Source organism: Tigriopus californicus, chromosome 12, assembly GCF_007210705.1.
Source record: "Tigriopus californicus strain San Diego chromosome 12, Tcal_SD_v2.1, whole genome shotgun sequence".
Taxonomy (NCBI): Eukaryota; Metazoa; Arthropoda; class Copepoda; order Harpacticoida; family Harpacticidae; genus Tigriopus; species Tigriopus californicus.
The window spans coordinates 16,854,916-16,879,904 of NC_081451.1; the positions used below are offsets into that span (position 1 = coordinate 16,854,916).

General features: G+C 38.8%; 1 protein-coding gene across 1 annotated transcript; it reads right to left on the bottom strand.

Annotated features, from left to right (window-relative positions):
• Positions 1-4,916: 4,916 nt before the first annotated feature.
• Positions 4,917-24,844, bottom strand: LOC131891672 (uncharacterized). The gene is made up of 11 exons (XM_059241301.1): positions 24,742-24,844; positions 24,550-24,662; positions 21,385-21,406; positions 21,014-21,141; positions 18,620-18,735; positions 16,601-16,808; positions 15,457-15,539; positions 13,880-14,025; positions 10,086-10,176; positions 6,618-6,804; positions 4,917-5,214 (listed from the first exon to the last, which is right to left on the bottom strand). The coding sequence occupies exons 2-11, from the start codon at positions 24,659-24,661 to the stop codon at positions 5,093-5,095; spliced, it is 1,215 nt and encodes a 404-aa protein (XP_059097284.1). The 5' UTR covers position 24,662; positions 24,742-24,844; the 3' UTR covers positions 4,917-5,092.
• Positions 24,845-24,989: the final 145 nt, after the last annotated feature.

Sequence of the window (24,989 nt, forward strand, 5' to 3'; positions counted from 1 at the left end):
TCTTGTTCGGATTCCGCCAAACAAAAGTACCCCCACAAAATCACAAAAATTGGCGCCTATTCTACTTGTTTGTTTGTGTTCCTGCTTGCTCGCGAAAACCCCCCTTTTTTCTCTTCAGGGTGACATCTCAAAGAGACGAGAAACATAAAACAATGAAATTTACAGCTTAGATTTCCCCCTCAGCAATCCGCTTCCGAAGCCTGGTACTAGCAATGGCAGTATATCTTCCTATGCTGATGATACAAAATTGTTATATGTCAGGAATGGTCAGAATTCTGGTTGTCTAATCAGAATTCTCTGGGTTGTTGCGAGTAAAATGGCAATGAATGGAATGAAATTCCGCTCAATGGCCTTTGGGTCCACGTCATTAGACACTCCACTATTAGATGATGAAGGTAAGGACATTGAGCAGGTCTCATTCATGAAGGATTTAGGTGTAGTCCTCCAAAATAATGAAAGTTCGATGAGCATATCCAATTGAAAGTTGGTAAAGCTTTTCAAACATTGTGTTGGATATATCGCACGTTTAAGTCCAGGGGTAGTATCACAATGCTAACTCTGTACAAGTCAATTGTCCAGCCGTATCTTGAATATGCCTCGCCCATTTGGGCTCCAATGAGTTCAGCAGGTTGACAAAAGGTCGAACAAGTTCAAAGATGTTTCACTAGGAACATCACAGGAATGAGAGACCCTTGTATTGGGAGGTGTTCCGTCCACCAGCCAGGGTGAAAGGTCCTGACTTATTGAATTCCCGTGGTGAACGGAAACATGGAACTCCTGACCCAAGCACTAGGTAAAAAATACCTTGATAGCTCTCAAAGATGGAGAGCACCTAGTACAAGGGCTTAAATTTCTTAGACCTATCTTAAGGCCTCCGGTTATAACCCTAATCAGGGCATACGAGCAATAGTTTGAGCTTCCTTTATCAGGGCCTCAAACAATCATTAAACGACTAAGGATACAAATGCCTAGCTACCTCTACTCCCCATTGGTCCCAGATCAATCTCGGTTGTCTGGATACCTGGGCCAATCTTCAAGGCTAACTATCCTGCAAAATGTGGTCACTATCCTAGTCTAAACGCGTCTATCAAAGTCGACCTCTACTCTAGAGTCTAACTACTGATTTCTGCTACAAGAGTGATGAACTTTAGATACAGTTGTTGCATACAAATCACTTGCTACCTCTACTCCCTACGATGCCAGCACGATCTCGGTCGTCTGAGAAATCTAGGCTACTCTTCAAGGCAAACTGTACAGTTCAATCTACTTTATTCATCACAAAAACACCGCCTATCAGCTGTCTTGCTCTGGTAAGAAAAGTGGGGGAATTGTTGGGCCAATGGAAAAGGGGACATACTCATATGAAATCAATGGGTTAATAATTACTGCTCGATGTCTGGTGAGATGGTCCAACGGAGATGCTCGGATGACGTCCACTCGACGGGGCATGTTTATTTGACCAGAATCAAGAGAGTACTCCTACATCAGAAATAATGTGAAAATAATGAAGACTTGGAGGGAGCAGAACATAGAGGTGTGAAATGGACAGAGAGCGATAATCAATATTGGGCATGACCATACACATTCCAAATGAACCTTACATTTAAGGACTAGCTCAAATTCGTTGGTAGACCAAATGTCATATAAAAAGTGAAAGGTAATAAATAGACGAGTTTTAACCTTTCATTTTAATAGCACTGGGGATTACATTCCCAGTCGGGCCGGTCGGGCACTCTTAGGCGGCTTGGGCTATCTTGTATCCTGCATGTATTCTTTTTTCCTTTTTTAAGCACGCCCATGGCCTCAATGTCATGGTTTTGAATCAAAAATAAACTCTTTGGCACATTTTTCATTCAAAAGGCATTAGGTACCTTTAAGCTACAGCTGACTGATGACGTCATCTTAAAAAGGAATGGTAAACGAATCTCCTGGGCGGTCACTTTTCCAGCGCTACAAAGACTATTGAACACATTTAGCATTCATTCCTCCAAAATTTCAGTGAACAATGTCGCCTAAGCCAGGTAGTCATTACTGTTTAGTGGTTTTGGGCCATCATGATCAAAACTCCAAAGAATAATCCTCAATGGAATCTATGAATTGAAGCTGTTCTGCGATCACACTCAACGTTCAAGAGTTCTGGAAGGATGGATGAATCGCATCCACGGGAGTCTCTTACAATCAGTGGACTCGGGCAAATTTTATTCAGAGGCCATTGCAGTGGCCAACTCTTCTTAAAGATGATGTTCACCCATCTTTTTAGCCGTCCGCTTTTCCGGATTGGCCGAGGATAGGGATCTCCTTCCCAAATTCCAATTTGATTTCCAGAGCAGCCGCTCTACCACCTCGGCAGCTACCCTCCTCTATGAAATTGTCCAATCTAACATCAAGAGAAGAGTGTAAGTACGGATGCTTTGTGGATCTCTCCACAAGCGCCATCAGCCCAACTTTCCTCCACCAACCATCTCAAGTTATCAATAGTCAAAGCTAGGGCCAGGATCGAAAACATTTCCAATTGACTTCCCATCAAGAATCTTCTCTCTCCAATAGTTCTTCAACTCTTCCGGACCTACATCAACCCAATTCTCCTCTACTGCCTTCACCTATGGCTTTCCAACTCCGGCCAATCCGCTCTCTAATCCGCCGATGCCACCTTCACCAATATCCTCAAACGATATCTGTGCGTTCCCCAATATGCCAAAAATGCATGAAGTATTTTTCCAGCCAAAAATTGGGCCGGCCAGGTTAGTGTCCCAGCGTTGGAGACCTGACCTTTCCGGAGGTGATGTCCGGACACAAGTTGCCCTTTTCGGTCAAGGACGTACTAACACCCTACTGTCCTTGGCCCGACATCCCTTCGGAATATTGGCGGTCAGGCACGTTTTTCCGGCTCCGGTCCAAATGTCATCAACGACGGGAGCTGAAACAGGATCTGTTCAATCTGACCCACCCAATCTTCTGCAGTAATCAAGATTTTCTTCGCTTGTCTCTACCCAACTGTTTATGTACTGGCTGTGATTCTCCTCTTCACTTTTTTCATGTAGACTGAACTCGAAGTATGGAACCCTCCTAACAGGGAATATTGGCCGTATATAGAAGGTGCAAAGAAGAATCCCCAAGTGGCACAATTCTTATCAAGTACAGAATATCTTCACTCTCTTCAAACATTAAAAAAGAGACGTATTTTCTTCGACTTCCCTCTTATGTTGAAGGTGTGCTTAAGACTGTTAACAATATCACTTCTTTGGGATCACCAATCTTTGCGATCACTTTTCCTAGCTCGTGAAGGATCAGATTTGATGAAGACGCGCAAATTAAAAAATGGGCCCTTTTTGGAATTAAATGTCAAATCTCGTACACGTTACCATTCATTTTTATGCGTTCTGCTTGTATATGGAACACTTATGCCTGAAACATTCTTGACCAGTGAGTGCGTTTAAAAAACTTTTTTTCTAGCATGGTTCCAAATTATTAGTCCATTATTAAACCCTTCTGTTATCATCAATTCGATGTTTGAGTAGTACACGCAATAAACAATTCATAGTCATATTTAGTGTGATATCACATTCTAGTCGGATATTTTATCGTTCTCACCATTTAATTCAAATTTTGTAATTGCCCATCTGCTTGTATTCATGTGGAAAGGTGCATTAAACAAATTCAGCATTTCAAGATACTCGATTTCATCCCGCGAAACCTTGTGCAACATAATGACATAACGGTTCAGCTTGCTCAACTATTTACATAAAATACAAGATCCGAGTCTGATTAATAATGGTTGACAATAAGCATTGACCCAAGATTCCAGTCAAGATGGAGGACTACTGTCCCAAGAATCACCGTCAATTTGATTAAGCTGTTAATATGTTGTAATAGGAAATGAGATGTGACAAGTGACCGCCCAAGGACGAATCAAAATGGAGGTTTCGTGACTATTTTTCTCAGAAGGTTGAGTTTGACATCAGCTTAAAGGTCCCTATTACTCGCCCATGAACCAAATATCTGCTTTTTAAGTTTATGCCGTTATATCTACTGGCCGGCTTCTCTGTGGCTTGAACTATCTATGGGCACAGCCAAACTCGTTCTGATAATTAATTCCGTCAATTTAACACCTTTATCGTACTTGACACTCATATTTTTTCCAGAAAAGTAATCAATACTTTTTTGGATGGAAAGTGTGCCAAATAGTTTATTTTCGATTCAAAACGATTACACTCTTGGTTAAAGCCACGGTAGAGCTGAAAAAAAGGAAAGAAATACATGTAACGGCTCAAGCTAGTCCAAGCCGCCTAAGAGTGCCCGACCGGCCTTGTGACACTATTTTATCTCCCCGCGGTAAGCAAAATCTTTTGAATGAGATGGATGCCTTGGTGTCTCTGTATTGATTCTAAATCATGGTAAACGTGATAGAGACCATGTTATTGCTAATAAATGTAATAAGCTCGTTTCGGCCCAAACTGGTCCTAGCAGCCGCCTCCAGGTCAAACAGCCCGTACCACTTTATCTTCTGCCGGCGGTAAGAAAAGAATGGAAATCACTAAACCTCCAAAATAAATCCTTATTTAAGGTGAATCATGCTTTTCAACCGTATGGTTGGATCTATCAGACGTATCAGTCCAGAGAATAGATAATATGACGATGCTAACTTTGTACAATTAATAAGTAATAAAAATGCCTGTTTTGATTTGATTTTTCAATTAACAGAAAAAACATTTAAAGCTTCTGCGTAAAACCAATCGGCAATTCGATTTTAGAAACAAAACATTCGATGGAATCTTTCAGCTATAAATGTTGAGACCGATCCTGGTCAAAGAGCCCTTTTTCAAAACAGTTCCCATAGTTGAAAATCTGAAGGAACAGACACGTGTCTCATACATTGTTGATTCTTGTCTTCCGTTGACGAATGGCAAATGTTAATGTTACACATACATGTTTATTGAGACAGTCAGTGGATACACATTTGGTGATGCAGATAACCTAAATTAAAATTGAACACGCTTCAACCTTCTGTCAATCGATAACATTGGTTTGGGGTTTGAAAGTTGCTAGGACGGGCAGACAAGGCAGTGGTCAATGAGGGATTGCTGTTTTAATTCTAACAACCTCCGCTGGTTTGAAGATAGGACAACTTAAAGCCCACCATAGGACCGAATCCAATTTCTTCTTCAACTTCAAAGGAATCGGACAAGAAGCGAACACTGAAGGGCTGTCGGGCACCTAGAAATAGAGAAAAAGATGTTTTTAAAAAACATAATACTTTTTGTGCCAATGCTAATTGTAAACTTTCCGACCTGAAACCTGCTATTATACGCTTTGGCACCTTCATTGCAAAAGGATACATTCTGTCAATAAACGGAATTGAAAAACTTTTAGCATGACCTACTTTGAGCTCCAAGGAGCCTGGTGATCTCAATCATAAAAAGCAAAAAAGGTTGCAAATTGGGTAAGATGGACTAACATTTTTGTGCTTTTTATAGTAATGTCAACCAATTTTCAAACTGCACATTGACAAACCAAATTTGAATTCATTTTCGTTCAAATAGTAAATTATAAAACAACCCATTATTATAGGGGAAGAAAAACTTTTTCAAATTGGTTTTTGCCTATACATTCCTTCATTTGTTAGAGCTCGAATTCGAATATTCATAAGGTATCGAATATCTTCGAGGGACCGCATTTCCAGTTATATGGAAAAGGATCAAAGTCTGCATTATTTTCTGTGAACAATAACACATTACTTTCATTTTTCCACCGCGGTGTTATTGATGAGCTATACCATTGGTCATTCCAAAACTCCAATTGAATTTTGTGGCTTCGACCTCGGGTCAACATGACAAGAATAAGTAAGCAAATTATGGTATTTACCAAACCTCCAAAAATGTTCATGCACTTATTTTGGTCAGAGTTAATATTATTGCTATTGATAACAAACAAAGTTTACCCACATCCAGCTCTTAAAAGACCTGGACTAGACAATTTGAAGCCAACAGATGTTCAATTGCTCTTCTTGTATAATTTCCTGCTCAAGTTCAATTGACCTGATGTTGGCACAAGAGGTCAATTGATATTCAATGGCACAAGTCGAGAGGTTTTTTGGCCGTCAAAAGTCGTGTGCGAGGAGAATACCTAGAGTCCAAAGATCAGCCCGCCAAACCTAAAGATTCATTAGCAAAATCCACAGACGCGGGGATTGTTTGATAAACAGATCTACAGTTTGAGGTACAAGAAGCTAGATTGCCCAATTAAAACCTCTGGACATTAAACAAGCCCAAAAAGGTAGCTGGTTTGGAAATCGCCTTACTTAAAGCTACTTTAATTTATTTTTGCTAATGTGAAGCTTTCCATCAATATCAAATTCAAGTGGTCGTGGAGAGTAGGCTTCAATACATCAGAAAAAGAAGAGCGAGACAAGGCGAGGTACCTCTGCAAGGCGTTTTGTTCGACCCGTAACTTCACTTCTACGCCATTCAGCTTTTCGCTTTGTTGGGACATTTGCACCCTCGCCCCCCCTGGTTTCAAACATTAGAACGTGATCTCGACTTGTGCCAATATCAGAATGTCTGAAGTTCAACTTCCCAGAAAATATGAGCTGCGATAGTTTAGGGAAAGAGGTAACTTACTGCAAACCGTTTTGTTAAGATCTGCACCAACGGACTCGCCCGTATTTTGAATTCCGGCAGAACGTCCGCAAAACTCATCGAACATTCCCTGCTTGGACAACATGGTGGGGTTTAGAGCTCCCGGGATAATGAGACAATCAAATTGACTCCCAGCCCCCGTGGCTCCGTAAGCGCAACATTCGGAAGGCTGTAAATTGATGGATATGAGGTTTTATATGTCTTTCTTTCTTTTCTGAGAAGTTAGAACATTGGTTTGTTGAGTAACTATCTGTTAAGATTATTAAAGAGCGAGATGGATGGCGTCACATGTATTTATTGTAGGATCATTTCCCTATCTTTCAATGAACAGCCAACTGATATTACTATGTCAATCATAAGAGGCCCTGTTACTTTTATCCGCACTATTTATTTCTCTTCAAGTTTCTTGGCTCCAAAAAAAATCTACTTCGTAATGTTCTGTTCCAATTTTTAACCTCATTTTGTAACTAAATAGGGTAATCATGGGACTTTAAAAGTTCGTTAGATCATGCTCTTCTCCAGAGCAATTTGAATCCAGTACTTGTGGCTAGGAAGGGAGAATTAAATCCTCCATAGACAAAGTTGATGTAGGAGGCTGTCTACTCGGGTATTCATTGCGGCCACTCGATTCAACTTCACAAATATTTTATGAAGAGAGAAGAATCGGGAACATGCGGCAGAGTAAAAAAGTAAACAGAGGATGCCAGAGAACCTTTTTCACGGAGCCATGGATTGGAAATGGTATGGAGGGAAGGAAGGATTGGAAGCATTTTAAAATGAGATCGTACATGGACATCTGAAAAGAGATGGACTCCGCTCAACCACAAATTCGTGGCCTTGGGTGACCCATAAGGAAGAAAGGAAAAAGTAGCAACGCCACTTCAGCCAGTATTATGCCTCAAGGCTGCCTTAGTCTTGGGCAGATCGGCTGGGCTAACAGTTTGGCATTAAGTGGTGAAATTGGGTGGAATGTTTGACTGATCCTATTTGCCTTGAGGGTGCTTATTCAGGGACTCATTTTTCAAATGAGCTTGTCAAAATAGTAGAAATACTCTCAATTACTTTTAAGTTTATTTCATATTCAAGTCATGTACATTTAAAGTTAAAAAAACAGTGATAAAAAGTAAAGCTGGCTTTAGGTATCAAATGAGTTTGAACCCTGGTTGCGTTCGAGTAAAGAAGTGGCCATGACTGCAAAACATTTCACCAGAATTAAGTTTCTTTATGATGCATGATTTGTGCAAATTGAGTGTCCAGGCTAAAGATACTTTAGGCATAGATACGCGAGTTTGAGTATACGTCATCAAGTTCGACCGATCTGATTGGCTGCCATTACTCAACAAACATGGGCTTTGTTTGGAAACTTTCTTAACAGGGAATCTGTCGTTCTAAAAAGAGGTCACACGTTTGCATTGCATAATAGGGTAACGCTTCAAGTGATTTATAACAAACTTGATACACTATGGCTTCAAGCAACTGATTCCACAGGGTTAAGAGTGTCTTTTGTCATTACCATGGTATTAGTGTAGTATTTCTCAATAAAATGTAGTTGACACACTGATCTTTCGCATGCTGCCAGTCTCAAGTTGGACTATAGCACCTCAAAAAAGAAGTTACTACCATATTCAACAAATTACATTGTAAAGTATAAAGTGACTTGTATCTTGATAGACTCAGGAAGCTCACATGTGATAATATAATCTGAATAATCGAATGAGATAATATAGCAATCTAATCTTATGAAAAAATGGGTTCAGAAAGGATTTAAAAAGTAACAAAAAAGTAGTAACAATCTAAAATGCCATATCCATGAATCAGCTTGTCTTCAAGTAAAATTTGGCAGTGTCCTTGAAGAAAATATTCAATGATCCTTGTCATGATAGGACTCTTTCTTACACAGGCCATCAGTTCAAAATCTGTTGGGAAACTTTTTTGTTCTACTGATTGTTTACATTTTTAAAGTGGAGCCACTTGTCAAACCATGCGCAACTCTCAATCCAGGGTCTCTAGTGCAGACTAACATTATGTCATGGTTGACTGCTTTGTGTCCAGGGTACCCTTGACATGATTATCTAAGATTAAGTCAGTGCAACTGTTCATGGAGTGTTTTCTACAAGATCGTGTTTCCCAACAGCTTTTACTAGAAAAGCTCAGTTTTTTATTCTAAAAAGTGTGACATGACATTGTGGGCCAATTTGAATTTGATTCACTCTACAACTGGAGCCATAAAACAAATGATTGAAAATTATTGTTAAACCACTATGTGATATTACCACAAAGAGTTCAGTCAAATCATCCTGATAGTGTGTTCATTGAGAAAATCTGATAGTAAGAACCACAGTCATGAAAAAAAAGTGAGCAATCAGTGACAACATTTGTGGCACTCAATGGTTTGAACTCTTATTTCAGGCCTAACGAAGTGTCTGAAACTTGTGCAGTTATCTTGCTTTCAACTAAAATGTCTGCTCATCAGTGCATAACCAATAATATGAAGTTATGTAAACTCAACGCAAAGAAAAACTTTAATTTTAAAAGAATTCCAAACACTTTCAGTTTTTTTCTAAAATTCTGCAAGAGAGCAAGTAGCAATCCAAAACGCTAAAAAGCTCACTTCTCAAAATATCGCAATGTAGCTGAGTTTTAGCTTTGTAGCTGAATCACCTAAATATCTGGCAAGAAACCCTTTTGTAATAAAATACCGATAAACATATTGAACACTGTGAGAGAAACCTATTACTTATTTAGTAGAAATTAATTGTCACCTTTCCTTACCCTAAAAACTTATACTGAAGAAAACCATCTTACTACTTTACAACATGTTCTAAAGGATTCATTCTCATAATCACGTCCTGAAAATCCCTTTTTAGAATTTACGGAAGTATTTTCAATGACAAAAGAAGCAACGAAAATGATGTCCGGGGCGCTATTTCAAGAGTACAGTGAGGCCATCTCTTTCTCCCTTATGGGTCACCTTCTTTTTTCTATGCGGCATTCATGGTAGTGTTGAAGTAGAAAATTGTCTTAATTGTGCTTTACGGTAAAAAAAATTACCCGGGCAAATTTTCTGTGCTTCAAATTCAGTTCCTTTGGTGACTTGATGCCTTGGCCAATTATTCTTTATCATGAGCAATTTCTTCAAAGTTTTCTTATGTTTATTTTATTCGCTCCACTCAGGCGCCCTTTCCTTACCAAAGGGAATTTGCAATTGATTATTTCAATAGGCAATTGACAATCATCAATAATTTACCACAAAGAGAGAAGGAGCAAGCTCTTTTCTGGAAAAGAGTTGAAAGAAAAAGGCCGACCATTCATGCTCTTTCAAGTGTTGGGGGATTTGGAACACTTTTGATTCGAAGAAATGTGAACGTCCTCCTTGGGATTCCAACATTCGAGTTGGCTTTGTTTAAGAATCCAAACACGTGGTAAATATGTTTTGCAAAAGCCACTGACCTTTCCGATTGCTTTCAATTCCTTGCCTGATGTCATGAAGTCCGTGGGCAAATCTGCCGAGTAGCAAATACGACAATTTCCGCGTTCGCGTCTGGAATCAAATAAAGTGAGACATTAATTCGATGGCTCTGGATGATGCTCCTCCATTAGCCAGCTTATCTAATATCTAGTTCGTGGAAAATGAATGTAATCGTATCCACACATTAATGGTTGTAGTTATAATACTTCAGACATGAAAGTGGTTAATGCTTATTACTAAGTGGGGCAACTGACGCAAGCGTCATCTCGGAGCTTTGCCATTGTTTTAAAAGAACCTAGATAACTAGAAGTGCTGAATCTTGAAAACGAGAAGAAGTTAAGCAAAAGCTGCCTTGAGAAGAAAGTTGTCGGATATTTATGATCACTTTTGCTTTGATGTATCCACACATTGATGAAGATGATACTTTTAACAGAATATGGGTTAGCTTTTTACATGTGGATAATTTCAAACAATGATATATTCTTACATGTAGTGTAATCGTGGAATTTCGATAATCATTGCATGACAAAGTCGATGTAACTTTTAGAAACCAAATGTTTTGGACTTTGAAAATTGAAATGATCCATTTACCTGATCGGTAATGAAGGCCAAATTTTGTATTAAAAACTCCGCTTTAGACCATTAAACGCCCTTAAGAGAAAGGATCTCCAAGCATGTTAGCCATAAACATAATTGGGAAATATTGATACTGGGTAAGTTTTAAGTTGTATTGCAAATTATTTTCAGGTATTTCTATATGCTTCAAAAAAAGTAAAATATTGTTATTGATATTTTGGGCATAGAAAATTATAATATATTTCTTGACAATTGATTAAAAATATAACCGGAACAATTTGTAGTCAAATTTTATGCCAATGCAATCTTTGAATCTGCATGTTATCTTATCGTTTGCTCAATGCATAAGGCTAAAATTATAGTTTGAATAGCAACTAAGGTTACTCCAAACATCTATTGATTATCTTTTTAAGAATATTATCTCTTTGTTGGTGTGAAGTGGGTTCGTATACAAATCTGAGGCATTTTCCGAAATGTATTTTTTATAAAAGTTGTTTCTTTTATTTCAGTAACAACGAAAATCGTTACAAGAAGTATTGGCATTTGAACAAAACTTTATTAGTGTTGTGGGTATCACCATGTATAATCAAAGGCCAATGCTCATTTTTTAACTTGAACTTAGCCAGACCGACCCTTTTCGCCGGTTTTACTCTAAAGTGCGCCGGCCTTTGAGTAATGGCCGACCCTATCTCGAGAACATGATGATCTGACAGATTACTAGGTGTCACATGGACATACTGGATCAGATCAGGGTCATTGGAAAAAAACAAGTCAAGAACGCTATTCGCTCTGGTGGCTACACCAACATGCTGCGAGAGAATGCGCAGGATCGCAAACTGCTCCAGCTTTTTTGAATGACTTGAGATGTCGTTTTCGAAATGGGAATGTACCCATCGGGACTAGCCTCCCACTCTACAACGCTAGTCAGAAAATAGAAGTCCCCTACAAAAAACCCTTTGAGCAAATTGATTGGTCTAACTCATTTCCTGTGAATTTTTTGACATAATTTGTGAGTTGACAAGAAGGAGCTTAATGAACAAGAAGGGGGCCTATAGCCCCCTTACGCTGCACGAAATATGTTTTACGTTCTGCACTTCAGAGGGCACTTTGTCATTCAGCCTCTGCCAAATAAATGGCCGATTCGGCCAATTCCTTTATATTGAAATATAATGCGTTTGTGTTGTTTTTGGCTAATTCTATCAAAATCTTATTTATAATTAATGCCCTGGGTCACATAATGTCTGGAAAAGAAATTCCGTTCAAGGAAAGGCAAGAGCAGTTTATTTAGCAATCTTCCGCGCGTCTTCCCGTTTTCTTTGGGCTGTGTGACGTTGCAAATAAGGGCCCTTATAGAGGGTGTTGCAGAATGCAAATATTTTTCTTATGAAACCCATGTAAAAGTTCGCACTCGTAATCAATTGAGATTTGACATCTGATGCCTTTTTTCTACCTAGAAATGACTTAAAATGGTCACGATAGAGATATTTATCCTTAATGCATCAGTGCGACGATCAAAAAATTGTTTTTTGTTTAGAATTTCTTGCTTACTTTGATAGTATCCTATTGTGGCAGTCACGTTTACGCATCAAATAATGTAAAGGCATATTATGAAAATAAAAGTTCAAGTTCACACAATTTCAAAAATGAAATGCATGGTATGTTCCTTTCTAGCAATAGTTGTTTTTGAGAAAAAGGATCAGAAAGTAGTACCTTTCTTACACACATAGAACATAGCCAATCTCGTTGTGCCTCCCAGAGCCAGCGTTTTTTATTGTTTACATTGACAATGAGGGGGAGGGGGAGAGCGGGAGTAACATCCCCTAATGACTTGTCAAACTTAGAAATTTCATGATGACTAGCGCCTCAAGAAACCTCTAAAAGTTGTGAAGGCAAATGTGCGACCCATGTACGACGCAAAACCCAAAACGAGTAAGAGAAATAAATCGTCGGAACAAAGTTCCGTGAGACAGATTTTAAGGCATTGTGAAATTCTTAAGTTTGACAAGTCATTAGGGCATGTACAGCAAAGGAAAATCAAGAAAAATTAGAGCGGCAACACTGATTTTCAGCATACTGCATTCAGCAAACATTTTAGCCAACCTGCACTCGCACTCACTCTGGAATCTAATACTTTGAACTATCGAGTGAGTTGTGTTACAAAGCTCAAAAATGTGTCATTTTTGCCTTCTGTCATTGTACTAAGGTTTTGGTTCAACGTCAGAATACTGTTTGCTTCAGCAAGCCGGGAAAATGAATTAAATGACAAATTTAGTCTATGCCCGGTAAACGGTTGGCTGAAATGTTTGTCTTCGTCAAAATGCTCAATATCAGGGTTGCCTTACAACAATTTTCTTAAATTTCCTGCACTTAACATTCCCTATACATTGTTACAATGCACGGATCTTTGGACGACCACAGGGGGGATTAAGGCTACAAAGTTTGGGTAGAAGAAAGGTTTAGGGAGATGAGGATGGAGGAGAGTGAGAGTAACAATGCGAGGGAAAGAGGGAGGGAGAGAGAGAAGGAAGGGGTGGAATAAGTCTCTTGAGAGACATGAGAATGAGGTTGAGAAAACTGGTGTCTCTGCCTCGTAGTGCCCCTGAGATGGGCCTTTTTGCATTGGAAACTGAGGCATACCTTGTGCCTCAATGATCTCATGCACATAAACGGGTGGAAATAGCTACACCCCAGCTTCAAACAACCCTTCTTATTGAACTTGAGAAGGCCAAACTCCTTAAGTTTTGGACACGACTCTGTGTTAGCCAATTTACAATCTTTCCCTGCTTATTTACATCTTTGTCGTTTATGGACATCGCAAATATTGAGAGCATTCTGTACTGTGCTCTCTTTGACCTCTATGACCTCTTTGACTACAAGAGGTGGATCTATCAAATCAAGAGTGTCAGTGCCTGTATCCATTTTGCCTACATTTGACTGGTTCGCCCACAGTCAAATGGTGGCTGGGCGTGAACAACCCCAGCTATCAAGGCTTCCATTATGAAAGGCTTATTTATGGAGGATAGAGTTTTCCCTTCCAAAACCAGCTCAAGACAGTTCCTGGCCCCTTCAGAAAGTCCCTTCAATAAAGTTTCCATGATTATTCAAAGCAAAATGTAAAACGCTAGAGAAATATTTTGTTCAAAATTTTGCAAATTTTGTTTTAGGTGACCTATGGGCGCTACTTTGTGGGCCAACTCACCTAATACAGATGTTTTGGTCTTGGTTGGCTAAGTGTTGTCCTCCAGCAAAGTTGTAGGTCTGAATCGTGTCCGCGTTGGATCCAAAAAAATATTGTGTACATCCATCTGGAGCCAAATTGGGGTAGCCGCAGGAGTATTGGGTAACCTATATTCAGGGCAGTAGTAACGAAATTACACATGACAAAATGACAACAATTCTTTAGTTTTTGTAATGGTGTAGATCCAATGACCGAAAACAACATTACTTATTTTTCGTTCCTTTTTTCACACTCTAGAGTGGCCTTTGATTTTTTGGTTCTTTCTTCACAAATCGGGAAACTTGAAGCTGGCTTATAACAACATTGAAGGTGCTTGTAGTTTCAAACCTTGTTATATTTGCCTTACTTTATTGATTTGTTCTGCTTGTTCCGCGCAAGGATGAGGTTGAGGGTTTTCCATACGGAAGATTGCAAATACCCAAAACACGAACACGGAACATGAACAGCTGAGTGATATTTTTTGAGATGTCAAATGCATACTAATGTAATAAATCGCAGGAAAAAAAGCCAAACGAAATATTTATTCATATAAATAGGCAAAGACCCATATAGAACATTAAGAAATCCTTGGATTAGGAGATTTTACACTGTTTGATTTTTGGTCGCAATTCGATGGACATATGTACGTAACGGGTGCGTCATATTATGTGCAACACATTTTTAACGGCTATAATTGGCCATTGTGTTTTTTTGCGAGTAACTTAAAGTAAAGAAAGCTTGTGTTGTCAATTATCTTCTGTTCGTGATATTGGTCAGTATCATCAGACGTCTACTTTGCAATGTACCCCGAGGACTTCCGAGCTATGTGCCAAAAGTTTCGTGCGTTTTCAGGTTGGTGACACGCCAACATTCATGTGAATAGACTTATTGAGAGGTACATTGCTACCAATCCTAACACTATGAACAAGTTTATGCCAAGACCATAGCATCCAACAAAGACGTGATGCTTGGCATTGTGGGGTGTGACAGCGCACTCTCAAACCCATCTGGATTGATGGCTTGTTGGACACGCCTCATTAATTAAAGCTTTTTAACTAAACTATTCCCAAACCTCAACAGGATGTACGGCGTTGGAAACTGAATTTGGACCCAAGATGGTCGCACCTCAAACCTTGTGCAAGAAGCTAGGATCCAAGAGATGTTGTTTCAAGGACATGTGACCTCCGTCCTCGTAAAACCTGAACCTCTTGGACCCCGTTGTTTGGACGCACCTGGAGGAAAAGGCCTGTGCCACCTCCCATCCAAATATTGGCTCCCTCAGGGCCGCCATCAAGATGTACAGGCGTAAAGATGCCCAAGGACAAGGTCCAGGTTCCTTGCAAGGCATTTAGGTCTAGAATGGGATGCTGTGTGGCCGCAAATGGCAGGTTCTTGTAGGAATGAATTGAAAAAGATGGCAAGACAAGTATCTTTAATTTTATAAAGATTTTCTTGCAGGCATTATTTTCCACTGAAAACTACAATCTCGTTTGTGTTAGTTTAGTGTTTCACATATTATGACGCACCCGGTATATGCGAGCAAGAACCTTTGAGCTTACCTTGATGCTCCACTGTCGAACTGCAGAATTGCTACCCAATTGAAAAACAAGTTCGTTGCAAGCAGAGGTAGAATCCACGTACACTGAAATGTAAAGTTTGGATTCAAACTGTTTGCCAGCTAAATGGTCAGACCTTTATTCTCATTTGGGACAACATCTTTTCAAGGTTATAATTTTTACACAAGAAATCAAACATCACTCTTTGAAAATTTATTGCCTTGCTCTTTGTTCAAGAGTGTATGGAAAGAAAGTTTGGCTAGTTAACAAAAAGGAGGTTTCCACAAGCCAAAAGTTGACTTATAGTTGTCTGAGTACAAGCTATACCTTGAATCACCTTGCCTTCAATCAATTCAATTTTTTACTTCAAAAAGCCGACGTCGTCAGCAAACTTGACTTTTTTGCCTTCTCATGAAGTATCATTTGTCAAATCTCACATTTTTCTAAATTCAATAGCAACTGTTGTTTATAGACATCTGCATCTATGTAATATTTGCTCCTCAAACACCCGCATTAGAAAGTCATGTTTTAGCGGATTGAATCTACGGCATTTTCCGTCAGCCATTTGCAAACACTAAAAACAGTTCTTGTGTTTGAGGTTCCAACTTTTGTTATGTCAGACTAACCAGTGGTGCTATATGATTAGTCCAGCATTTCGATCTAGCCAATCCCAAAGCGCTAAATTACAAAGTGGTGCTGTCATCTCTGTTTTTAAGCCTGTTTGGATAAGGAACCAAACAATTCGGACGTTTAGGCTAGCTCCGGTACCAGCAAACAAACTTGCCTGCCAATGCCAGTGATGCAAATTTGGCACTTCAGACTTGTTTTCACGAAGCTGACCTTTCCCCATAGTCTAGTGAAAGAAGGGTCAGCCCCTCAAAAACGTTCTAGAAGCCCCAAATTTGCAACACTGGCATTGGTACTAGCAAACAAACGAACCTGCCAGAGCTTGCCTAAACGTCCTCATAGCCAGATTCATGCCAAATTTGAAGCATTTTACTCAATGCTGGCGGGAAAATAATGTGACTGGTACTTTGAGATCATGTCTGACATATCTTGCGGATTTAAAACTCCAATAGAAAAACGTAAGTTAAAGCATTTGTTGTGTTGATTGTGGTACTGGTTGGAATTTCAATGATGTTCTTACTGTGCTCGCCGGTGTTGATGCCACAAATGGAGGGTGGAGATTGTCCGGTAGGCGAGGTCACTGAGAAAGTATCCGTTAGACAACGAGAAGCCAAGGTAACAGGCTTGGTGGCTGCCGCCGCTCCAACCACACCCTCTTTGTGATTGCTGACAGCTACCAAGGACGTGGAAGGGCCCGCAATTAGGAATTGGTCAAAATCCAAACGAAGCTAAAGAAAAAGCATAAAGTGATTAGAAGGTCTCGAAAAAAAAAGTTGCCTTTTTAGCTGAAAAATATTTTTCAAAGTTGAGAAATGTAAGGAAAAAAGTTTTTAAAAAAAAACGGGGAAAAATTGTCAAAACTTGAAAAAGAGTTGTGAAAAGGTGTAAATAAGGAAAGATTAGTTGCAATAATGCAAAAGAAATTTCGATAATGGAGAAAAGGTCGTTTTAGCCCTTTTCAGCTCTCTGCTGGATATTTACCTCTTACAAAATCTAGGCACCAAACTGTATAGATCGATTTGGCTATTCATTGAGTTAAAAAGAAATTAATATTTTTTTTCGTCTAATGCTCGACATTAGGACACGTCTTCAATTGATACAGATGTCATGGTCAACATAATTGGTTATCTTCCGGAGTCTATTGTTTTGGTGCCGAGGTTGATTTTGTTGGCAAAATAATTTTGGATCAGATCAAACCCATGACGGCAGATGTAACTCAACTGCACGCTCTCTTTTCCTTGAAGACTTTCCCAAACCCAAAAAGGGAGTTGAATTTGATATATTCAATTCATTGGTAGATAAAGTATTGTTTTGAGTTCAGGGGCAACAACTAGACAAATCATAATCTTTAATTTTGATTATGCGGAGGATCACATTTTTGTAGCGGTTAGTAAAGCCAGCTAAAACCCAAACCAAAAAAAATCTAAAAGGATCTGGCTGAGGATTTAATCCTTCATCTAATCATGCTGCACAGAAGTAAATAAAAGGTCCCAAACAAGGAACAAGTTAAGAAGGAAGTAAAAAAAGACACAAAAGACAGTAAAAGGGCAAAAAAGGTCCTAAATTGTGAGAATAGTGAGAAAAAGGTCGGAAAAGAGTCGAAAAAGTGGAAAAATGGCTGAAAGAGTGGGAAATAATGGCAATTTGGCTCAAAGAGGCCAAAAAAGATAAAAAAGCTTTTCCAGGTTTTAACTTATTTTTTCCAGGTCTAATGATCAGCATCGCCTTTGAAAGTGTCCCGAGTGGACATCAGAGCTAATGAAAAGAAACAGTTGCCACACAAGTCATATCTTAGCTTCAGATTAGCCGTCGAGGTGGTGTAAGGGATAAGCTGCTATTTCAGAACATGGAATGCAGCGCTGTTTCAATTCGTATGTTGGACATGCTCGTTCTCAAGGCTTTGGTGAGTTGTTAACTGCTTTTGGCACACTCAAAGACGATCTTGATGTTGGGCTCAGAGTCCCAGTCTTCAAAGCTTGTGGCCGAGTATTTACCGACGATATGGATATCCTGTTGAGCACAGAATAAAGATACCTTTGAGCCGGTTTTAGAGGACCCTAGAGCAGAGCTATTTTATGAGACTATACTCAACAGCCTGTGACGGTGCCAATTTGCTTTTTTCATTTAAAAATGTGCCCATCAAATTTGAAGTAATCCATATTTGTGCGTAAAAGGTATAGCTCTAATTCAACTTTTTTCAAAAATGACAATTCAAGGAGATAAAAACTCGACCAACAAAGAATGAATTATAATGTAAAAAGATACAACATGGACTTCAGCCAAAATGTATTTGAACCTTAGTCGAAAATAGGAAGTCAAGGATATACATAGAAATATAATCAACATAGTAATTAGTTGTAATGAAGAACTAACATGGAATTCTCCACTACAATGAACAAAAATCAAATTGGATTTTTTTCTGTCAGCAAGAGCATAACTATTTTCGAAATACCATAAATTTTACTTAAAAAATTACCAAATTCGAATGTAAATGCGAGAATACTTTTTCGAAATGGATATCAACATCGCTGAGTCTTACCTGACAAATGTTGCCACCGCAGGGACAGATTTCTAATTTACAAGAGCCGGCATCGACGCCACCTGACTCAAAGTAGGTGCAATTTTCGGATGATGTGGCTCCACAGGTGGCGGTAACTAGAAATCAAGATAGTGTTTTCAGTAGCCGTTCAACTTTTGCCAACACGGACGTTTGAGGAACGTTGTCTACTGATAAAGTGTTACTTACAAACACCTCACTCAGTGCAGTAACAGAACAAATCAGTCTTCTTAATAGAGTTGTCCATTAGATCAGACTTGGCAAGGACTGGCCGACAATTTTAGGATTCGATTTCTAAGTTGGGTTTAAGGCAAATATTTCAGATTTTGATGCGGATTCATCCTCCAAGGGAAAGGGAAAGCAAGTGATAGCATACTCACTTTGGAAAACTAAATCAAGAACTTTCGAGCAAAGCGAGAGACCACAAAGTGTCATGTAGACAAATAATTGGGAAGTATCATTGAAAAGTCATCTTAAAACCCATTTTTTTGAGTATTCGTAAAATAGTATCATATACAATCCCACTATGTACATTTGAACAGTTGATCAAGAAAATAGGTCCGGCTTAAGATAGGTTTAGAAATAGAAATATTAAACTTGTGACCCGAAAGAAACATCAAACCCATTTCAAAGCCGCCAATACCATTCATAACCAGCGTTTTTGCAAATGAAACAGCACAAAAAAGCCACGTACAAATGAAAAGTGGATCATTAATACAAAAGATTTTTGATCGTATGATACCATGGTTTCTAAGAAGATCGAAAATAGCGTAAAAGAAACAATTTATTGTTATAATTAGATTCCATAACGATACCATTTGCTTCAATTGTGCAATAACCAGATTATGCGAGTATAATAATTACATAGGCTTTCTTGAATTGAATGCATTTATTTTGTTTCTTAGCAATCATTTGCGCTTTTGACTTTGCTAAATGTTTTTTTTTATTTAAAGTCAATTGCGTAGAAAATTACTAAAAACGAAAATTGCTTAATCAAGAAAAAAGAGTCTCGAATTCGCCTAAAATGGGCACACTTCCCGGATTCGGTTTGCAAAAATTCATGGACGAGAGGATTGGAAAATCCTGTCTGATCCCATGTAAAACTGTCTAAATAATTGGAAAATAAAGCAAGTGGAATGATGAAGATTGCCTGCCCTAGAGCTCTAAGTAGTGAAATGATACTCCAAAATTATTGCAAAAAAGCGCTATAATTTTACTTTGAACGCATTTAGTGACGTGATTTGGGCTGATTACATGTGTGAAATGCTTTGGTTGAACCTAAAGCTCTTGGTAAAGAATTACCACTGCCCGGTCAATTGAGACTTCGTATTGAACACATTCATGTAGATTAGTAGTATGTATAATTAGGCTGCTCCACAACTCGTGCATTTCTCATTTTTAACCAAATAAGCCATTAAATACAATTTGTAAAACTGAAGGTCGGCAAGACTAACAACCGGATTGTCCGTCATCCTTGCTTGCGAAAATGAACGCCTGGAATCTGAGCAATAACATTAGGGTTGAGAATTAACAACTCCGATTCAAGCAAATGTATTGCAGTCTTATTCAAATGACGTTGGCACCAGACGGTTACAATTACGTTTTTCAATTTTCAGCTTGATCAAACAACTGGGTCTTAAGTTATTCCCTCTCGAAGTACCAATACCGTACTGGCTATAAATTGCTGCGAGAAAGCTAGCTAGTTTTTTCTCTGTAGAGCTATGTTCACTTTGAAAAAGCATGGCTTTTGATCGATTCGTTTGATTGAGCTAAAAATTGAGATCGTAGAAATTTGGGCGGGGTCAATTGCATTTCGAAACAACCGCAATCCTTTTACCAATTCTTATTGACTAAACCGAACGTCCCCGTCCAGATTCAAGATGTTCTTGTTCTGGACTACACAAAGTTTTCGAAACTAAATGTATACTTGGCTTTACATGAGTGACGCTTCTTTTTCAAGGACTCTACTTGCCCCTGTTGGAATAAACCAAGAGTGTGAGATTCACATGCACTCGCTATATCTAGCTGGATTCTTATTTGATGAGAGACTGCAACAGATCTTGGCAGATTTAAGGTACACAAATGTTTCATCTGAGCTTGAATCCAATATATCAGGAACATCAAAGTTAGTTAGTATGATTCTACGTGGATGTATCCTTCCAAACTTTATGGGACTCGTTAACCGCCGTGACGAAAAAGACCAATGGAGAAGAAAAAAGACGTTCATATCCAAGATTCCAACTCGACTTTTTTGTCCAAACCCATCTTGACTGCCAAACATGGCATTTTCTAAACATGTGATCAGACCGCTTGAGCACTCTAATTTTTTTAAATTGCCTAGTAGGTATCTTCAATTTGAAATATTAATGGTCTTACAAGTGCAGCAGACGCCGTATCCTTGAGCACAACTGCCCGATTTGGTTCCACCTTTGGAGGTGCACTCATCAGATGTGTAGCAAGTTCCATTTTTGCTGGCCGCTGCAACGCACGGTTCATTGGGAAATCTAAGAAATGAAATCTTTAAAAAAAGAGGCAAAACATGGCTCAAGCCATAACTCCTTGATGTGAAAAATATTCTTTAGAAAGATCAATTGAACTAATTTTGTTAGCATAACCAAACAGAACCAGCATTGTTAACAGAAGCAACCTTTTCTATCACGTTCTCGACGTGAAAGAGAAAGGTTTGAAGAAAAAACCATGAAAATTTTTCCAAAGACAAAATAATGTAACTCACAGAAAACACTTACCTGACAATTTGAAAAAGGGACACTGAAAACAAGGAACACGGATTACCTTTTGTTTTCATTGTTAAAGCACTCTTTTACTTCAATTTTGTTACCACCTTTTGGACTCGTTTCCTTAAAATGTCACTTTAATTTCAAGGCTTAATTCGCTATGAAATAATAACCGAAACGAACACATCGAGAAGTCTCTATCGTTGAGTTGCAGTAATAGCACATATTGATCCTGAGATTGTGGGTTTGACACTGTGCAGTCTCTAAACGCCATTTTTTCTAGTTGAAGCAACAATGGACTTTTAAGACAAATTTCCTTCAACTTCTGTGGACAGATCAGGGAATGTACGACCCCAAACAAAGAAGTTTTGTGACTGACTTTGATGTAGTTCCGTAGCAGATTCTCCAATTTCCGCATTACTTGTCAAACTCAGGCTTGCTCAAGAAAATCGTAATTTGTCGAACAATGACTCATGGAATCTTGTCCCGACGTCGTTTTTCCTCTTATTTGATCTTGGTCGTACATTCATCCATCCATTTGTCAAAACAGCCTTCACATACAGTATTGATGGAAAAATTGTCAAAACAGCCCCCTCTTTTGCTCAACCTGCAGGGTATAACACTCTGGCAAATCAAAAGACGTCATATCCACATCTTGCAGGGATCCTATTATCAATTTTGGCCATATTTCTATAGTTCCAGCTAAAGAGGGGGGCTTTTTATGGCAATTTTCTTTCAAATTATGCAGATGAATCGTCGAATGTACGAGCCGGCAAAAAGCAAGCCAGAGTTTGACAAGTCAATAGATGCATGGGCAAAAAGCCCACTTCAATAACTGCATCATTCATTTTTCAACACAATTGCACGACTGGTTCAGACTTATGGTCTTAGATAATTCACTCCGTAATTTTACAAATGATGCATGGCCTAGCCTTTTCCCAGTTAATGATTATCAATAGAGGGCTAAATTGTTAATGCTGTGTACAGTTTTGTTGTGAGTTTTAGGAAGCCATTACATTTGACCCGGTCCTTCGATAGACCTGAAATTTGGAACATGTAGTTAAAGCGACTCAATACATTACACACTTCAGAAGAAGCCAATGTTGATTCAAGCAGGAAGTGTCAGTTCCCGATCTAAGCGTTCTCATCCAAATTTCACTAGTCCATGCTCTAGCAACAATCCCATAAATGATAATCTAATTTCAAGGTAGACTTGCAGTTTGAGGCATGAGAGAAACCTTGGTATTTACGAGAGATTTAGAGACTCCCAAGCTCAATAATTAAAGAAAAAGGCACTTTGGCCAGGTTTCTCATAATCATAAAACTTCAAAACGGGCGTCAAGATCGGCATTGTCAAAAAGCAACTAGATAGGATATAAAATTCATATTCACCCGAAAACCTGCCATGAAACCACCTAGAATTTTGGTGAACAAAAAAAATGAAAAGGAACCTATCTGCCTGGACAAATTTAACAACTAAGCACCCTTATATGATCGTCATTTCCCATCAATTAAAAAAAATCAACCTCCAAGTGTTGGTTTCTTGCCGTGCCTAATCCAGTGTTCATTTTGTTCTCAAAAAAACGATGACCCTTCCCGAAAACCATCCCGAGAGTATTCTCTCCAAGGAAAGATCTTTCAGTCTTGATCCATACATAGTCCAGAGTTGGCTTACATGTTAAGGATTTGTTTTAGAACATGATTCATTTCGAATCTTAATTTGCAACTTCAATATGGTCGAAATATGCACAGACACTGAATTTCGACGATTTTGGAAGATACAAGAGTGGCTCAGATACTTGTCTAACTTGCATGCTTTTGCCAGATTGAGACCCTTCATCGGAAAGATTTCAAAGCCAATGAGACAGCCGGAAAATTCAGACATCCTCTTTATTTATTGGGGAATATGAAGTGACTTAAACAAGCACCTAACCCGATTCATTGAAGCATAAGTAAAGTAAAGACAAGGTGCCCAGCCAACCTTCACCATGCTGGCATAGTATTTGTCAGGTTACGTCAAATGACCAACATATAAGAATTTATAGTGTTTCGGGATATTGAGCTGAGGTAGCAAATATGACATTTGTTTCGGTTTTGTAGCCGAACTCTTTTAGTTGTTGAAAATTCTGTTAACTCACAGTCCGCGTTGTTTGATATTAATTTTACAGGATGCGACAAGAAAGCCCAAAATTCCTTTCTTTTACTTCAAAAGTGTAATTGAGTACTGTTTGATCCAGACCACGGACTTTAAGAGAAGCTAAAATGTCTTATCTTCTAAACCGTTCCCTTAATTCCAAATAAGCACTTCATACGACCACAAGATCTAGTTGAATAGATGAACTTGGCCAAATTTAAGCCCAATACCATCCCTATGGTACTCAGGAGATAAGTCCAAAGTTATGTAGCAAACACTACATGAAATTCCAATTTTCGGCCTACTCTTGGTCAGCTACACAAGCTTTTGACACTATTGCTTAAAAAAAAGAGCCACTATACTAGTAAAATTATAAAGATATGACCTTGTCTTTAATTGAGGAGCCTCAGTTTTTGAATTCATTACTTTTATTAGAAAAGGGGCTCAGAGTTACTTTGACCGAGATGAGGCCAATTTGGCGGAAAGTCTGTACCCAGCAATAAATCAAATTTGAGAAAAAGAGAAAATTTGAAGAAGCATATGGCAATGAACATGGATCACGGATGAGGTGAGTACTCTGGAATTAATTGCAAAGTCATTAAAGTATCTTTTTTAATGGTGGTAGAATCTAATCTTGTTGCCCTAAGGGAAACATCTTGAAAAGAATATTGACCAATGAAACGCCAAAGACAAGAATGGCCGGCATCTCGCAAAGACTATTGAAGATAGGTCTTTTTTTAAATGAAGAAATGAAGCGATTTGGATTACAACCTGAAGGCTGCAAGTGTTTTTGCCTTCTCAAATCTACCATTACCAGTATTCAAACTTCTTGTGATGAGCCTTCTTGAACTTTGAAGCCTGATTGACATCAGACAATGACTACCTGCTTTGCAGTTGCTCGGCTTATTGTCCTCTGATGACTTTTTCCGATGAATTCAGACCTTTTTCAATGTCAAGGTATTAACATAGTAAAACAAAGATTTGCATTTCTCCCAGTTGTTAAATATGTATAATCGGAAAATAATATTTGGACAAACACTTACGTAGCTTTCCTTCGCGGTCCGTGTCATTAGTTAAAGAGTTGAAACGATGGGCGCTCACGGCTCCAACGCCAATAAACAAAATAATCAGCAATAGCTTATCATATATCGACATGCTAAACAAGAAAAAAGAGAAATGCTCGTGGGTTAGTTTCAGGTTCAAGATTAAGATTCGATTCAATCAAGATACTCTACATGGATCAAGCGCTTCAACGGAAGGTAAGCAGGTCTGCCTCTGTTGACGTCCAGATTGCGACTGATTGCCTTTTGCTAAACCCTTGCAAGACATTTTACTTTAATCTGCTGCTGAGGTGCGTGTCTGAGCTACTTATCCACGAAGCCAAGGCACCCTCTCGGCTCAAAAGTGATGGGCAATTCTGAAACTGAATAGGCAGAAAACGGGCTCTCTCTCGCATTGTTTTGAATCATCGAAGCATGTTCAA

Coding starts and splice junctions, on each gene's coding strand:
- LOC131891672 (XM_059241301.1), bottom strand. CDS start 24,661: ATGTCGATATATGATAAGCTATTGCTGATTATTTTGTTTATTGGCGTT. Junction 6,805..10,085: donor AATTGAAAGCAATCGGAAAG/GTCAGTGGCTTT, acceptor ATCAATTTACAG/CCTTCCGAATGTTGCGCTTA. Junction 5,215..6,617: donor TCTTAACAAAACGGTTTGCA/GTAAGTTACCTC, acceptor CTCTATTTCTAG/GTGCCCGACAGCCCTTCAGT.